General features: G+C 44.2%; 1 protein-coding gene and 1 long non-coding RNA gene across 3 annotated transcripts; one reads left to right on the plus strand and one right to left on the minus strand.

Moving 5' to 3' along the window:
- Positions 1–1,182: 1,182 nt before the first annotated feature.
- LOC134148325 (cytochrome c oxidase subunit 6A1, mitochondrial) lies at positions 1,183–2,564 on the minus strand. The gene is made up of 3 exons (XM_062590291.1): positions 2,426–2,564; positions 2,035–2,174; positions 1,183–1,438 (listed from the first exon to the last, which is right to left on the minus strand). Exons 1-3 carry the CDS (start codon positions 2,523–2,525, stop codon positions 1,352–1,354), a joined length of 327 nt encoding a protein of 108 aa, XP_062446275.1. The 5' UTR covers positions 2,526–2,564; the 3' UTR covers positions 1,183–1,351.
- A 140-nt stretch (positions 2,565–2,704) lies between these two features.
- Positions 2,705–4,369, plus strand: LOC134148275 (uncharacterized). Of its 2 annotated transcripts, none has more exons than XR_009960177.1 (2): positions 2,705–3,172; positions 3,524–4,369. It is a non-coding gene; the product is annotated as an uncharacterized LOC134148275 (long non-coding RNA). The 2 variants fall into 2 exon arrangements; XR_009960178.1 differs by having other exon boundaries at positions 2,705–2,809.
- Positions 4,370–16,931: the final 12,562 nt, after the last annotated feature.

Below are 16,931 nucleotides of genomic sequence, written 5' to 3' on the forward strand. Positions count from 1 at the left end.
GGAATAACATATACAACTGTTTCACTTTTCTATAATCATCTATAATCATTTCCACATAAATGTAACGTTATTTAGTCAGTTAACTTTAAAGCAACTAAGCCCATTAGTGTCTTGTTCTGTGCTTTTAATACAGAAAAACTTAGAAGTCATTCTACTACAGTGTTCTGTTGAGCTAAGCAGGTGAGATAAATTATACTGAAACATGAGCAGAGGCATCCTACTGTGCCCACTTTAGATGATCTTACATTTAGCTCATTTATTATCCTTCACTCCTTTCATCAGCAGGATGCCAAGTCGGCTGTTGCAGTTTTCCTTTTAGGGAAAACAACATTAATGGCAGCTAAGGAATAAGTTTTCTCTGCATTGTATCATGTGAAAGAAAACAGAAGTTGCAGAGGGAATTGGAGAACATCTGACTTATGGAGAGGAAAAGCTTCAAAATTAATGCAGTATTGGGACAGATACTAGTCAAGCCTAAAGCCTTCAGACTTCAGAAAATAATAAAGTTCTAGGCTCTCCTTGAAATGTTAAGCTTTAACCAGCAGAGCCAAGGTGCTTCTCGATGACACTGCATATTACAAAGAAGCAGTGGAGCAAAAAGTGTGTTTTCATTTGTAGAGTCTGAGATAGACTTTTGTATGACTAAACCACGGCTTTATGAAGAGCATAGTTGCAAGTAATTTACATGCACTGCTTATAGTATACTAAGATTCCAGAGCCAAAGATTAATATTGTGAAATTGCACAGAGATTAATACACACGTTTGACTGCTGCCCCCTTCTGTTTCAGAACAGGCCAGGTGAGAGACAGTTGGCTTGATGGTGGCATTAATAAAATACTTATTGCAGTAGTTGATTATGCAGAACATAATCAACTTATTGGTTGATTGTTTGGTATACACTGAATTTTAATCTAGACTGTTAGCCTAAAAACTGTTTATTTGAATGTAAGCTGTGTGTTTACAGTGATCAGGTAGACGAGGCATCATGCACTATTCACTTTCATATTCATGATGAATGCATTGCTAACATTAGTATTATCAGGTATAGCAGCAGGTGTAAGATTGAGTTGGTCAAACCCCTTTGTTACTGCACTATTGCTTGTGGGGAAGTCTCACTGTTTTAAGCAGAACAAACTTCTAAGGATTCATAGACTAACAAAAGAAAAAGTCAGATTCTGAAATCAAGTTAAGAGTTTTTATTTGAAGGACCTCTAAACAAGTACATAACAGAGGTCACAACACCATTCAACTTGATAGTAGAAGGAATGCAGAGTTTCTTAAATGATGGTTCCCATAGAACATTCTGGTCCAAATGCAGGAAGAGCCAAAGTTTTGGCTGTGGTCAAGAACTTAGTTTTCGTCTTCATAACCAGTTGGGAGAGCATTAACATGGGGATTGTGGAATAGAGTTTTGTTCCCATCACCCCAGGGAAAAGGCTGTTGAAAGACAGAAAGAAAATAAGCCATTGGCAGCTAATGAAAAAATCTGCTGCAGCTCAGGAAGTTCGCTCTTGCAGCAGGAAATAGATTCAAACATCACTGGTGAGTTCAAACATGAGCTGGTGAGTTAAGCAAGCTAACATCTGTTCTCCGGGTTGTACAAAGTGAGAGGTGGAAAACAGTCTCTGTTAGATGGAGACAACTAACTAGCTCTATGCAGTATGATCGACAGCATTGATCTTTAATATCCTGGTAAGACCCTTGTTTTGAGAATTAGGGATCAGCTCTAATAGCCTTTAGATCTGTATCAGTGTAAGGTGCCTAAAGCAGCTTTATAGTTGAAGCATTTTCAGTGACACATCAGCAGAACTACTCTGGGAAGCAAAAGGCTAGTTCTAGATCTGCAAATGCAAGGGGTACTTCAGCTCAACCATGAGACCCTCTTGCTGTCTCAGGAATAAAGTTAAGGTCATAATTATGTATGCAGCACCTCACTTCATAGATAGGAAAGCAACAAAAGCTGTAGTAGCCTCAGCTGAATCTCTGCAATCAGAGAAAATAAGGCGACCTTCAAACAGAGCACTGGCACATACCTTGGTCCTGATCCGGAGGTGAGCATAAGGAATAAACTCGGGTCTTTCATGCTCATGCTGTGCTTTTAAGTAGCAGTTCAGCATGCAGACACCAACTCCGGGAAGAGCAACCACAAAGGTCAGGAGCTTCCACAGGCGGGCTAGTACAGAGAAAACGCATCACCTGAGGTAGAGCCGCCAGGTTTATGTGGCGGCTGCCCAGGAACACAATAAACGCACTTCTGTTCCCCAGTGCGGCCCCTGTCCGCTCCCGAGCTGTAACTAGCCGTTGTTCCCCGCAGCGCCGAGACCCCCCACCCCGGGCTGCCCGCCGCGGAGGGCGGCGCCTGACAAGGGCAACGGCGCCTCGGCCGCGGCGCCGGGCTGTACCCCCGCCCCGGGGCCCCGTTACCTCCGCCGGGCTCGTGGGCCGCGGCCGACATGCGGCGCCCCGGCGGGGAGCGCGGGGCGGCGGCGAGCAGCAGCCGGGAGACCCTCGCGAGCGCCGCCATCCCCTCAGCCTCCGGGGCGCCCGCCGGAACCGGAACCCACGGCGGCCCGCGCGGGACAGGCGAGCTGCGCGAGGACGCCGCGCGTGCGCACTAGCGCTCCCACCTCGAGCCTGACCTTGAGCGCGGCGGGCCGCACGACCTCGCTGCGCATGCGCCGTCCTCGGGCGGGGCGGTGGCGGGGTCGGCGGGAGCCGTTAGTCGCGTGACGTGGTCGCGCCGTGTGGGCGAGGGGTGCTGGCGCCATTTTCGCGCTGAGTTTTGGGGCGTCGCTTTGCCCACCCGAGGTGCGGGGAGCGCTGCCGTGTGGGCTGCCCCGGCGTTTTGGGGACAGGGTGCCGGGAGAGTGTTGTGGAGCGCTTGGGGATGCCTCGGGCCAGTGAGAGGTCTGGAAGGACCCGGAGAGCTGAATTTGGGGCAGGTGTAGAGGTGGGGGGCAGCCAAGGCGAAGTAGGAGCGCAGGAGCTCCTGGAAGGAGATCGCAGGTGGTGGCAGGGACTGTCAGGATGGGGCACAGGGAAGGACGACTGCAGTGAGCGGCTGTGGGTGCTGACATGCTGACCGTGGTTTTATGCTGGCTTGTGCTGCACGTTGAAGGGCAGCTATGGCTGGGCGCAGTGACCAGGCTGTTCTCCAGAGCAGAAGGAAAGGTATCAGTATGTGACATCGCGTACAGAGAAGTAGGGGAAGAAGCTTTCCCAGTGTTCATGTCCATAGCTGGGGTTCAGAGACTGTGTATATTCAGTACAGATCACTTAGGAAACAGTCCTGGTGTCCTGGGTAGAATTCCCTGTCAGTGGAGCAATTCCAATGCTGTATTTGGGTTTCTTTTATGCAGCAGCAGAGAATGGCTGTTAATATTTGTCAGTAGGGCGTTTTCACATTAGGGACCAGTCTCCTCACTAGGATATGAAAACTCTTAAAAATCAATGGCAGTAGAAAGATGTGCGTCATCAATGAAATGCATTTTGGTAACCACTGATATGTTTTTAATTATCTAGATTCCTGGGATGATCCTACTCAAGTAAAATTAACAATATCAGTTGAATAAACACAAGATCTTCAGAAGAACTGTTCACTATAATCAATTTGCAAGTGTCTGGATCCTGTTTTTATAATAACTTTTTATTGGAGTCTGATGGTTGCCTGTTTGACCTCTGGTAGAAGCCATATAAGTGGAGAGTACATTTTCAAATACTCATCAACTCTGAAGTAAAATGAGAGGACTCCTGTACTGGCTGTACAGACAGAAACAGACAGTGTGAAAGTAGAGAAACAGGGAACCTGAAGGTAAGGACAATGGCAAGGTCTGGTTTGTGAGGGAATGATGACGAATGATCTGCTTTTTCCATCCTCACAAGGTATACTCATTTGTGGAAGGAGAAGAAGATGGTTCTACTGTCTAATGAAGCAAATATCTATGAAGGACAAAGAGAGGCAGAGGGAAAGCCCAAGAGCTTGGTTTGGATAGCTGGATCTCCTGGGCTGGGTTATGTTATTACACATTGCTGCTCTGGCTATGCATCATGTAGGTCCAGTTCAGTGCAGCTCCACAAAACTGATCAGCTTTTTGCAGCAAGACCAAAGCATGTTGTGGCATGGCTGGGTTGCTGTTACAACGTGGTCGTTAGAGGGTAGGAAGCTGTGTTTGCTGCTGGGAAGTAAGTATGATTTCATTCTGTTCACTTGGCTGAGGGCTTGAATCTTAGTGTGTAGCATATAGAAATGGTGAGATGGCTAACATCTTGGAAGGCTGTTGTGAAGCATATCTGGATGATATTTTTATGTCAAGATAAGTTTGCTCTATCTTTCCAGTGTAAACTGTTAATAAATACTTTGATATTTGATGGACCCTTATTTTTTAAATCATGATTATCTCTTCCAGTGATCCACCTTCATATTCTTTCATTTAATATAGCATTTCAAGATCAGTCCTCTTTCTGTACTGAAAGAAAAACAGATATTCCTTGGTGGCGTTGCACGTATCCACCTACAGAAGTGTTCTCCCAATGTCTGCATCCATCTGAAGCCTTTTTTAAAGTGCAGACCTGAAACAACTGCAGCTCACCACGTGTGCACACACTTGCTTTGTTGGATGGACTTTGGAGTGTTAACATGGTGAAGTTGTTGCCCACACTGGAGGTGAATTTTGCTTTTCTCCACCTGCATCATTTAGATTTCAGGCTTAGAAGTTGTATAATACCAGGCTTTTCTAGAAACTAGAATGTGACTTACCTTGTGAACGGAAGTTTTAAGAAGCTTTTTGTATAATATTTAAATGGTGAAACCAAGATTAAGTTCTCTATCCTAAAGTGAATTACAGTGCTGATTTAATAGCAGGAACCATGTAAACAAAAACACTCTTGTTTATAGAGAAAAAAAGAAACCTATAAGCAGAAAACAGACATTAACACTTCCAAAGGTGACCGTGCAGTTAAGAGCAAAAGAGAAAGCAGAGAAAACAAAAAAGAATCAGCAAAACAAGTAGGAAACTGCTGTCTAGGCTAAGGAAAGAAGCGTAAAGTGTGACTCAAAAAGTTTTTGAGCTGTGTTGTCACCGTAGCCTCGGAAGACAACATGCAAGAACCTAGCAGGAGGTGAGAGCAGACAAGATGTGCTTCTTTCTAACTGTTCCTGACACCTACAGTGACCTCTGACACCACTGACAGTCTTGAAAGTGCTCTTCCACCAGAGAGTCACTTAGTAATGGCAACCTTTTAGCACTGCTGCTCAGATCAAAAGAAGTCCCTTGTGGGCACTTCTTCCACCCTTCAAGCTCCAAGGGACTGGTGGAAAGCAAGTGAAAATGGAGGTTCGAGTTGATCCTAAGCCTGAGTACTATGGCAATTTTGTTACAGTCTCTAAGTTACATTGGTTTAAAATGAGACTTTCACAGGCTTTATCACCCCAAAAGCTGCAATGAATGTTAACTGTGTCAGGAGAATAATGGGGCTGATTAACCTCTTCTTTAAATGTGGTGCAAGTTTGGAATGACTGCTGAAATACATAAAAATTCCACCTGATGCATTTCTTCTGAATGAGAGAAGACAGATATTTGAAGAAAGTAGATATTTTAGAAGAGAATTTTGAGGAATGTTATGACACAGTTGTATAAAATCTACTGTAGTTGTGCAATATGTAGTGGTTATTATCACTGTCATGATTGCACTCATCCTGAGAGCAGAGCGAAAATCTTTATAAAGGAAAGTATCAGTGAATGAGGAGTCTCAGCTGTGCCACTGCCTCAGTAGCTCTACCTAGATTACTGATGCATGGTTTGGGATCCACCTTTTGGACTCACTGGTATGCACTATTGCCTTACACAAGAGATGCAACAGTTTTTCTGAAACAGACCTGTGTGAGAGGCTATCAGTTGATTTAGTCACTGCTAAAAATCTGGTCCTAAATCCAGCATTTTGAGGAAGTTTGAACAAGTACGGTCTTCAAAAAGACCCACCATTCTAGGAGCCTTTATCTTTAGAGTGAAAAAATGCTACAAAGTTTGCTCTGCTTTTGCCAAAAAAAACAAAACAAAACAAAAAAAAACAAAACAAAAAAAAAACAAGTATCTTCCAGAAAGCTGGTTTCAGTGGTGAATACAATACTTGGAGGCCAGGCTCACAACTCATATAATTTGTCTTGAATATCCAGTGACTGTCTCTGGATGATGTATAGCGTCTGGTTTGAACGTTCTAGATCACTGTTCGGTTTAGCAAAAATATGAATGACAGCAGTGAGCTAGTGTTCAGTACAGATGGAGTTGACTCTTCAAACTGAAGAACGTTTGTAACACAAATCTTAGAAGTATGTGTACTAAGCACAGAAATACTTAGATAGGCAGGAAGCTTTAACATTCAGGTAACAGTCCTAAAAGTTAGCAAGTTCTGCTATAGTGGCATTCCACTGTAATTCAGAGTCAAAGGGCACTTTCAAAACATTTGTTCTTCACCTTTTTTTTTTGTTTGGTTTTGTTTTTCTTAGTTGCAGTGGTAGATAGTGCGGAGAAGAGGATGTGGATGACTGCGTAAATCACTGGTGAGATGTGATTTATAAAAGCTCCCTGATACCCTCAGCCTGGGCGAAGGCTGAGAGCAGTGCCGGTCTGGTCCGCCTGGTGGCAAACTGCATTCACTGGAAGCGCCTTTCAGCGTGGGAGGTTTGGAAACAACAAGCATACTCGCAAGCAATATTGGGATTTCAAAGTGCAATCTCATCTTTGTGCATTTGCAAGTTTTCAGGGACCTGCTCATCCCTCTAGAATAGCAATGTTCCCTCCATCAGATACTGATGGGGGCAGTGTCTTAACAAATGCAGAAATTGAGCTGCAGAGATAGCGCCTGTGTCTCAAACTTCACAGAGTTTCCTAGGGATTCTTCGTCTTCTCCCTGTGGTCCTGAAACTGCAGAAATCAATATTCTGCCATCTGTAAATCCTTTGTTCCCCTTTTCACCAGGGCTTTATCAGCTTTGTAAGTGAAGGAGGGAGGGGGAAAGGCGTTCAGAGAGCCATTGTCCCTTCTCCCGGGAATGATCTGGAAGCACTATGCAAATCTTTATTTGAAGACCCTGGGAACTGGGGGAGGGCTTTAGCTGCGAGCTCAGTAGGAGGGGAGCTCTGCATCCCTGCTCACACACTCCTGCCTAGTGCAAGTAGCTGGGAAGAGTGTTTTTGAACTGGCAGAAGAGGCGCTTTGTGCACTTCTGTGAGGTTTTGCACTCCTTATATCTCCTGTTTTGTGTGTTTTTCTGCCTGCCCCTTCTAAGTTCTTGAGAATTGCAAATGAGAATTGGCCAGGGGAGAGATTTCAGAGCTGTATTTAGTAATTATGAAATCAGAACAGTGCAGTGTGTGCCTCTGCAGCCTCCTTCCCTTACATGCTTACAGGCTTTGCCTGAAAGTCTCCCACCAAGCTGTCACGCAGCTCTGCCGGTGCAAGTGTAAGTGCCAGTGCGTAGAGCCTGGCTGCTGGCATGAACCTAGGGCACAGACACAGCTTCAGTAAGCAAATGATCCAGCTTCTCAGGAGTAGTGAGGTGAAATAGTTTGGAGTTCTCAGATTATCCCACTGTAGCCAAATCTTAAAAAGCCTCTTCTTATCTGGGCAAAGACTCACAGTCCAGTACCTGCACTATGAAACCCTGCAGTTTGTCCTGGTTTGACTCAGAGCTCTGCATCACCTGGTTTGCATTAGGACAGGGTCACACTAACTGCCAGTTTCCTGGAAACTGTGTAGGGTCCTTCTTAGGCCTCATGGAAAGGGAAATACCCTGGCTGCATGGACACATGGGTGAGCAGGACAGTGGGGGAGGGAGCATGCAGATTCAAATCTGGGCATTTTTGTGCTGACAAGCTCCTGTAAAGGCAGCCACAGTCATTCTGATTTTCTGACCTTCATTTTCTGTCATGGCGGTAGTCCCACTGTTTACTTTGCAAACTCTGGGGCTTTTTTTGTTTTCCAACAAACTGTGAAAATATCTTCAAATTATGACAGTCCTGGAAAGCCCAATACTATTCCGTTTCTCCTGGGCCATTGAGAAGATGATGCCTTTTAAAAATCTCACTTTCAAAATCATAGGAACACATGCCACAAGACCTGTTTCGCCATTGCCTTCCACCTTATATCCAAAGCAATGTAAAACACAATCATTTTGATCTGCTAGTGCTTCATTGCTTTGCAGATCAAAAAGAGTATATCACAAACAACTGGGTTTCTAAAAACTGGGCATCTAAATATTTTTTTTCCAAGTGTGAATCTAGAGTAACTCATCTGACTCTGGTGAGTCTACCCTGGGACTGTACTAGCTAGAAACTAGTCTGTACATACCCTTTCGCTCCCATAAGCGCTCCCACTACCTGTGCGCGCTCGCACATCCATGTAGAAGCTTTTCCAAGTACACTTACTTGCATGCGCGCTGATGTATGAACGCACATTCTCACCCACTCGTCACACGTGCATGCAAACACATACACATTCTCAAGTGCACACATCCATTCCCTTTCTCTCATATACATTTGCACACATACACAGACCTTTTTGAAAGCTCCTGTTTTCAGAAAGGTTTTATTTATAGGTCCTGCCTGGTTGTGAATGTGAAAGGGAGAAAGCCCCTCAGAGGGTTCCTTTCATGTGTAAATCAGCCTGGGCTGAGAGCTTTGGGGTCACTGAGAGGAGGATTTCACTCTTAATTACTCAGAGAGAAAGCAGGCGGGGGACTTTCTCAAACTAATAGTGTTGTTCTCTGCTGGGGAAAGCAGCTTGAGACCCCTGAGTTTCTCTTCCATCAGACTTCAGCTCTGATTCACAGGCCTCTGCCAGCGCAGAGTTGGTGTGTATGTGGCACTTGGAACAAACACGGTCAGCTTCCAGATGGGCTTACTCATGTATTAGGAATGGTTATGTTCATTCCCATTGCTGGGTGTTCTTTGGAGACTAGTGGAGGAGCTGAGCTGGTTTGATTGACTTTATACCACGTTTATTGAAAAGTTATGTTAGTCTTTGCTGTACATATCTGTGACTCCATCTGAGGACCACAGAATTCTTCTAGACATACCTGAAAGCTCCCTGTTCTCTGCAAAGTAGAAAAATGTTATTGTCTAGAGTTTAGTCCAATGAGCAAGGCTCTGAACTTGGACTTAAAAACAGCATTGAATTCCCCAATTGGCCCCACGATGCCTTTGTGACCTTTGACAAGAGGCTCGCTACCCTGTGCCTGGCTGTGAAGCAGGGCATAATCTCTCCAGAATGGGGATGTTTCGAGCACAAGCCAGGATTGTGATACTCTTGGTAATAAGGTTGTGTGAGTGTCGGGATAAACATGGAGTGAGGAGCGTATCTGAAGAGCTATGTCTTTTTGCTGGAATGCAATACAAGCACGTAGATTCCCATGCTGACATTTCATTATCACCTTCGTTTCATTGACACCAAACTGTCTCCAGAAAACCACTACAAAGGCAGGAATACCCAGGGCACAAGCCACCCAGTTCTGTACAGGAATCATAGGACCTGCTTGTGCAACCACACATTAATACGAAGTACAGCTGCAAAATACAGCTGTTAACAGTTGTAGGGAAGAGATCCACTGTGTTGGCCAGTGTTCATGCATACGCAAGCAAGTATATTTTTTAGCTTCAATTGGCTCAGTTAAAGCTGCATCCTTGCATTTGTATTTCATTTTCACATGCCCTCTGCATTTTTAGATAAGAAATAAATGCTGCCAGGGCTGAAAATTTTCAAACTATTCACAAACAGCCCCACTGAAGCCCTGATACAATGTTCTTCAAGTTGCATTAGCTAAGCTTGCCTGGGAAGACGGAGGTTTTTGTCCAGGAGCACCTGTTTGAGGAAGGTAGCAGTAGCGGGGGGGAGCCATCAGCAGATGAGGTCAGCACTCTGAAGTGTCTGTGAAGGTCAGGGAGAAATGAATGGGTCATTTCTTTTGCAAATGAAGAGCTGCAGCCTTAGCAGAGCCCAGCATGTGGGTCCAGGCTGTTCCTTTTATGAGCTGATGGAAATGGGGCCCAAACGGACTTCCCTGATGAAGTTCTGTCATAGCCTTTGTTGTCACAGCCTCCCGCAGCATGTACCGGGCAGAGTGTGTGGATTCAGGGTTATCCTGGCTACCTGCTCAGAGTCAAGAGGATAAGGGCTTTACAGCTGCATAGCAAATCTAAGGCAACACTGTATCTTTACTGCCATTCCACAAGGAGAACCTCTTTGGAACATGTTTCTGTTTGCTTTAGTGCATAAATAGTGAATAAATCCAAGGGCTGTCTTAAAATAATGCATATAACTGAGTAGCAATGATTAAGAAGCCTGGATTTGAGTCTTGATTCTGATGGTAAATGGTAAGTTTCCTTGAGAAAGTCCTATGAGTGCTTTATGCCTCAGTTTCCCTGCCAAATACTGAATAATAGTAGTGTATTAATTTTTCTAAAACATTTTGAGGACTTTGGGTACAGAATGCTTTATGTATACAGAGTTGCTAATATTAAGCTAAACATTTAAGTAGCACATTCTATCAGTGAAATGACTATTTTTGTCTATTCTTTTGTGCAGCAATGTTGTTTTCTCCAGATTGCTAATTTAGAATTAATTTTATACATATAGGCAATGTCAGTTATATCTTGTCACTTGCTCCTTTTGCGTCTTTGCAGACCACTGCAGAACTTCTTTTGCTGTGACATTCTAATGGAAAGTGGAGACACCTCGAGGAGAAGGTCAAAACAGACAACAGCAATTATAGTCAATAGCCTCAATGACTTGAGAAAATCAGGCCTGAATTATATGCTTACATGTGATCTGCCTATACCATCTTTCCTCTGTACAGGTATTTAAAACAAGGCAGGACGTGAGAGTAACCATTTCTGTTGTAGCTGGAGTGCTAGGAACAGCATTCCACAGCCTCAGGTAGAGTAAGGCAGGGTGGGGGTTTTAGGGGAAAGGTGGCTAAGGCTGGAGTAACTGTGCCCTGGCTTTTTCTCACTATGGTAATGCTTCAACGGGGGTAAGTAGCTAGAAATCAGAATAATCCTGGCTCTGCCAAAACTTGCACCAGAGAGGAAAGTGGACTTAGGTTTGGATTTTATTTTTTATAAACCTCTGCTATTTGTGAAGGATTGTTTTTTATGGCATTTATCTCCATTTTCCTTAGAAACCTCAGGAGCACCTTCTACCCTTTAAAATCTGTTACAATGTATTTTAATTGTGTGATACTGGAGCCCAGCCACTCTCCGTTGGTTGCAGAAAGAGGACCTATAATCACAATACATCTTCAGAGGGGTAAGTGCAGTCTTTATTTCCTAAGAACAACCAAGTTTAAACTACTTTGTGTAAGGGGAGCTAAAAGAGAAGATCGATGTTTCTGACGGTTTGGGGACAGTTTCACATTTGGGGTAAGGCTGGGGTTCGCGATGGAGGCCTGCACCCAGGCAGTAGTTTGACAGCAGACGTGGGTACACACTAATACAGTCTCTAGAAATCACAGAAGCCTGCTGAGTTATTGTGAGCTGGAGGAGCCTTTCTGTTTGTGGGCACATGCGTCTGCCTTCCTCACATTGTGAAGACATAACTGAGACATAAAGGAGACTGGCAAATTGCAGAAAGCTGATGGAAGGGAGGACGACAGGCAGAAGAGGAAAACTTAAGACTTTGTGGACAAAAGGCTCAGGCCTCATTGTGAATTCTAGCAAGCAGTTGGTCTTTAAATAAAAACCTTTTTAAGTAATGTACTGATATAATATGGGAGACAGATAAATATCTGCCAAGGATTTTGCACCCTATTCGCGGTGTGGTTACAGGAGATGTTAACAGAGAAAGTACTTTTACCTACTGCCAAGGTTTGTGTTTGTTCATCTACCTAAACTGTGTACGGCAGGCTGTTTAGATCACATCACAGAAAGTGGGATGCAGATGACACTGAGGGGTATGGCCATATAATGGCCCCACAGATTAAGACTAATTGCAAAGAAGACACAAAAGCTGGGCAGTTCTAATTCACTTTCCTTCTAATAGCACCCCTCGCCCCCCACTGTGAACATTATTGCTGGATTATCTAGGGCCTTCTATTGGCAGCACTTTGCTGTACCTGCTGCTGGTCTATATCCCCTGTCCCACAGACCCACCCCTATGATACCCTGGGCAATACACCCAGCTGAGCACCTCCACTACGAGTAATGTGTTCTTGGCCACGACATTGTTCTTATTTCATTACACTGGGACTTCAGTAACATGATGTAGTTGCTTGGTTGAACTCCATGGTGGCTGTAATTGGACTGTACACCTGTGCTGTGCCCAGTGATGAAATGGTGGACGCGAGGTGTTCCACCGAGAACAGCTAGCAGCTCCTCTCTTGTCAATACGTACTCTCTTTTTGTGTCTGCTAGCAAATGCTTTGCATGGCAGGTTTGTAGGCAGCCTTTCCCCATACCCCCACCCCTACCACAGCTCTAGCTGCTCCACATGTTGTATTATTTTAGATTGGTGCCTCATTTCCAATTTGTTAGACTTTGAAAGCCTGTTCTTGAGCCTTGAACCATTCTCATAATGCAGCCTTGTGACTTAATTGCCAAAGACTCACAAATTGCTGATAGATATGTGCAGAAACTAGCTACATGGTAGGTCATTCCTGTAAATCATTAGACTCTTCACAAATTTCAGTCTGGGCTTTTCCTTAAAAGCCTTCTCCCAAACTGGACACAAGACAATGGACATCAGCAGGCAGAGCTCCCAGCGACTAGGAGGATGTTGTCACATGTCCAAGAGCCTGGTGGGAGGAAAAGACATTAGATCTGAATTCATCCTGGCAGGGAGAAAGGAGGAGGAGGAGGAGAAGGTCAGAGACAGCTTCAAGGAAATGGCTTTGGTTTAAAATGTTTCATTAGAGTTTTTACATTGGAAATATAAAGTACAGAAATGTAATTGCTTGGCAGAGAAATGACATTTATTAATACTGTATGCTTTCAGTACTCCATGCAGAAAGAGACAAAATATATTCCTAGCCAACTTAACAGAATTACAAGTCCCTGTTGTAAAAGTGCTTTTTTCCCCAAAATAGATCACATGATCTAGGATTTTTTTTTTAATCAGTACTGGTAACAGATTTTTTTTCTAGTATACCATTTCCATCTGCGACAGTGAGAGAACCTTTGCAAGGCAGACTAACTTTATCTAAACAGTGCATCAGTGTCAGTCCAGCTGGGAATACGATTGGGATACTCACCTCACATTGTTTCCCTTCCTTTCTATGTCTGTCTTTGATTTTTCCTGTTGTAACTCAGTAAGATAATCACGGTTACCCTTTCCCAAAGGGTTAGTCTTTGCCCTGTTGATCTGACAAGCTCCTTTTTTGAAGATGGTTCACACCTGCCACTTGAGCTTTGTTGCCTCAGGATATTTTTCCTCCTCATGCAGGCTGGTATTGGGGATTTGGGTTGGCCTGCATACCTGCAAGACCGGGCCAACGCAGGGTTATGGCAAATGTCATCAGCGAGAATGTAGGAAAAGGGATGCCAATATGTCTGGTCTGCTTTCTTCTTCTGGGGCATAGCTTGGCCAAAGTTCCGAACTGTTGAAATGTCATAGAGGAATGTGTAATGTGGATGGATTTTTCCTGGGAAGCCGGGATTGATTTACATTTTTTTTTCCTGTTTTAAGTTATAGGAGCCAAACTTGGAGAGGATTTGCCTTTACATCCCAGAGGCAATTCTAAAATTACTCTGGCTTGAAAAGAGGTGTTTCCCAACAGACTGGCAAAACAAAAGCATGCATATAATGCCCTGCAAAGGTCATTCTTGACCAGAACCTGAAACAGCTGAAGTACAGATTGTCAGTCTTCTACTCTGCCAACCCTTGTGGCAGTTTTGTACCCGTGTGCCTTTTTTTTTTTTTTTTTTTTTTTGGTCAGCATTTCAAATAATTTTGATGTTCTTCACTGACTCTGCTGGGCAGCATGTTGTCAGGGCCCTGTGTACAGCAGCGGACTCCGCAGTCTCTTGCCCTTGTCCTATGGGTTTGGCCACCTGTGTTCAAGGTCTGCTCTGGTATGGTGCGGTGCAACCTGGAGTCAGAGTGCTGTGAAAACAGCAGTGAGAGGCCTCATCAGGGACCTCTGCCAGGGCTCTGCCGCTTTTTTGGGGAGCTGTGGCACAGAGCTGCCCTTGCCCCGATCCTCACCTGAGCTAGGCTATGCGTATGCCTGTGCCTGGCTGTGGGCCTTGCTGATCCTGATCTTGACTCACTCACTTGACTTTCCAGCTTGGCCTTGGACATGGCTTGTCACTACAGGCTTGTCTAGTGGCCGCTGGACTCTTGGCTGAACCTGGTTGCTGTCACCGAACCTGCTCTGCTCTTCTTGCTCCGGCACTGTGGCACTACGCTGCTTGTCAGCGAGGTCTCTGTCCTTGCCTGCCTTGCTGTCTCCCTCAGCCCTGCTCACCTTGGCTCCTGCACAGTCGCTGCTCTGCCCTGCTCCCTGTGTTGAACTCAGCCTTCTTGAATATAGCATCTCTGTCTATTTATAAAGTTAGAGAGTAAATGGGTGGCAATATGAGACATATTATTGGATTGGGCTGGTTTATTGCTATGACAAATAAGACCTGGCATTAGCTTTGCTCCTTTTATTTCCAGCTTCCTAAAAAGAGAAAATAAATCGAGTCTATTGGCAAGGGCTAGAATGACTAAGAAAACAACCAGCAGGAGGAGCTCTCTAGACATCTCGCTTGATCATTTTTCAGTAGCTGCATGTTTCAAGGGCATCACTTTAGAGCTACTTTCTTGGGACTTCCTTGTAGACAGACCACCAGCAGCAGAAGACCCAGACAACCTACTGGTATTGCTGCTGAGCAGCTACAGTGATTTTTTTTTTGAGGCTTTTAAGGTTCCTTCTTTCCACAGTTGTTCATTCAGAAACTTCAAATATTCGTGAAATTTGTGAAGAAAGATATCCTGCTGGATTCCTCACAACCTCACAAGGGGACCTCTAAACAAAGAAGCTCCAAAATGTATTAGCACAACTCTGAATATTGGTCTTATAAAGCTACTCAGATAATTCTGCCTCTTTGTATGTAGTTCATCTTCTTATTCTGTGAGGAGCAGATCTGGAGGACCTCTGCATACTCTCTTGTACAGCACTGTGTTCTCCTTAGTTAAGTACAAAGTCACACTTTGCTTCTTAGGCCCAAGTCTACAGCCCTGAATTGCCTGGGCCCCATGACCATGCACCGGCTGTAAAAAGAATTCAGATTTTTTTTTATGTGGTGGGCTCTGTGCTTTTATAAATCTGTCCTTCGTTTAGTTATCTAACTGGGAACTAGATGTCTTCTGCTGTTGAATGTTGCTATAACAATTATTTTGATCCTGAATGAGCCAGAAAGTATTCTAATGCTTATCAGTGTAAATTAAGTCAATAGAGATTCTTCAGATTTATCCTGGTGTTCAGAGAATGAAATTCATGCGCTTCAATTTACAGCTTATTAAGTGATCAGAATTAATGAACTCACAACAATCTTTTCTGTTATTGTTTACATGTTTTCTTCCTATTCACTCATAATGTGCATGGCTTAGAAAAAGCAGAGAATTGAAGAGGCAGTGTGTGGGTCAGATATGTCCTATGGAGCACAGCATTGTGCTTCAAGGCTTTAATCACATTTGCAAAGTGATTATGTAGAAATTGCACCTTCTGACTCAGCTGAGCCTGTGGATTCTGAATTGGATCTGTTGACCATGGGAGGACAGAAGCAAATATTTTACTCATTTTTCTTCCTGTTAAAATGGCATCAGAATGAGAAAGTGGGTTTCAAAAGCAAAGCCAAATGCTACCCTTGCTTCCTTCTGTGCCACCACTAAGAGAACATGCCCTGCAGAATCTTTATCACTGCTAGTGATGCAGAGAAACCCACCTTGGTTTTCAGAACCCCATTTCTATTCTGGAAACTAGAAAGATATTTACACTGAGGAATAGAGATGTTCTTCAGAATCACTGGAGGACCATGTGTATAGAATCATAGAATCATAGAATTGGTAAGGTTGGAAGGGACCTCTGCAGAGACTTCCTATTATCAATGGGAGAGAACATCACTAATTTGTGAAAAGAGTAGAGAAACAAAAATGGGAAAATGGGGGAGAGGCATTAATTTAAAGACAGCTGCAACTGGATGATAGCACTCTTACATGTCCGTAGCATACGAATACCTTTATCGCATCTCTGCCTATCACTCTAGTTAAGTTTATCATGTGAGCACACTGAAAGACTTGTCACCACATTAAATAATATGGGACTTGTATGCAACCTCTGCAGAACTAGAGGAGACTGAAGATCCAAAATCAGGAGGAAGAAAGATGGGAGCACACAGCAACCCTGGTGTGAGGGAACTGAAGGTACCCCTGTAGGGCAGTAATGTAGGGGTGCACGGAAACTCTGATGGTGACATTTAGAGGACTTTTACATGGAAAGGCACTTTCAGGGAAAAGGAGTAGGTGGGACACTGAGTAACACTGAGTAGGAGAGAATGAGAGATTCTCTCAGGAGAGAGAATGAGGCAAATGAGTAGAGCAAAAGGATTCCTGAAGAGGAAAAGGATGGAAACCTGGTGACTCACACAGAGACGGCTTGGGGGCACATGCAAAGCCCCAGATATGAGAGTGGGACTGAGAGAGGTGTTTGGAGAGGTGAAACATGAGGCATTTGTGAGAGGCATTTGTGAAGGAGAGTTTACGGAGTAAACCACTGTATGAGAGAGCCAAATCTCTAAAGGAACTGTTGTAGATAGTGAACTGCCCGCAAGAAATGAGAACTAGAGCGTGGGCCAGGTATTTCACACTGACCACAAACTCTGACAAAGCAGGAGTGAGGGAGGCCAAGGCCTATATAAATCAGGTTTTCCACATTTTACCAGCAAATGAGAAGGGCTGTT

This window comes from Rhea pennata, chromosome 17 (genome assembly GCF_028389875.1).
Source record: "Rhea pennata isolate bPtePen1 chromosome 17, bPtePen1.pri, whole genome shotgun sequence".
Lineage (NCBI taxonomy): Eukaryota > Metazoa > Chordata > Aves > Rheiformes > Rheidae > Rhea > Rhea pennata.

Excerpts from the sequence above, each read along its gene's own strand:
- LOC134148325 (XM_062590291.1), bottom strand. The coding sequence starts at position 2,525 with ATGGCGGCGCTCGCGAGGGTCTCCCGGCTGCTGCTCGCCGCCGCCCCG. Across the intron at positions 2,175-2,425 it reads GGCCCACGAGCCCGGCGGAG|CCCGCCTGTGGAAGCTCCTG; the intron begins GTAACGGGGCCC and ends TCTCTGTACTAG. Across the intron at positions 1,439-2,034 it reads ACCTCCGGATCAGGACCAAG|CCTTTTCCCTGGGGTGATGG; the intron begins GTATGTGCCAGT and ends GTCTTTCAACAG.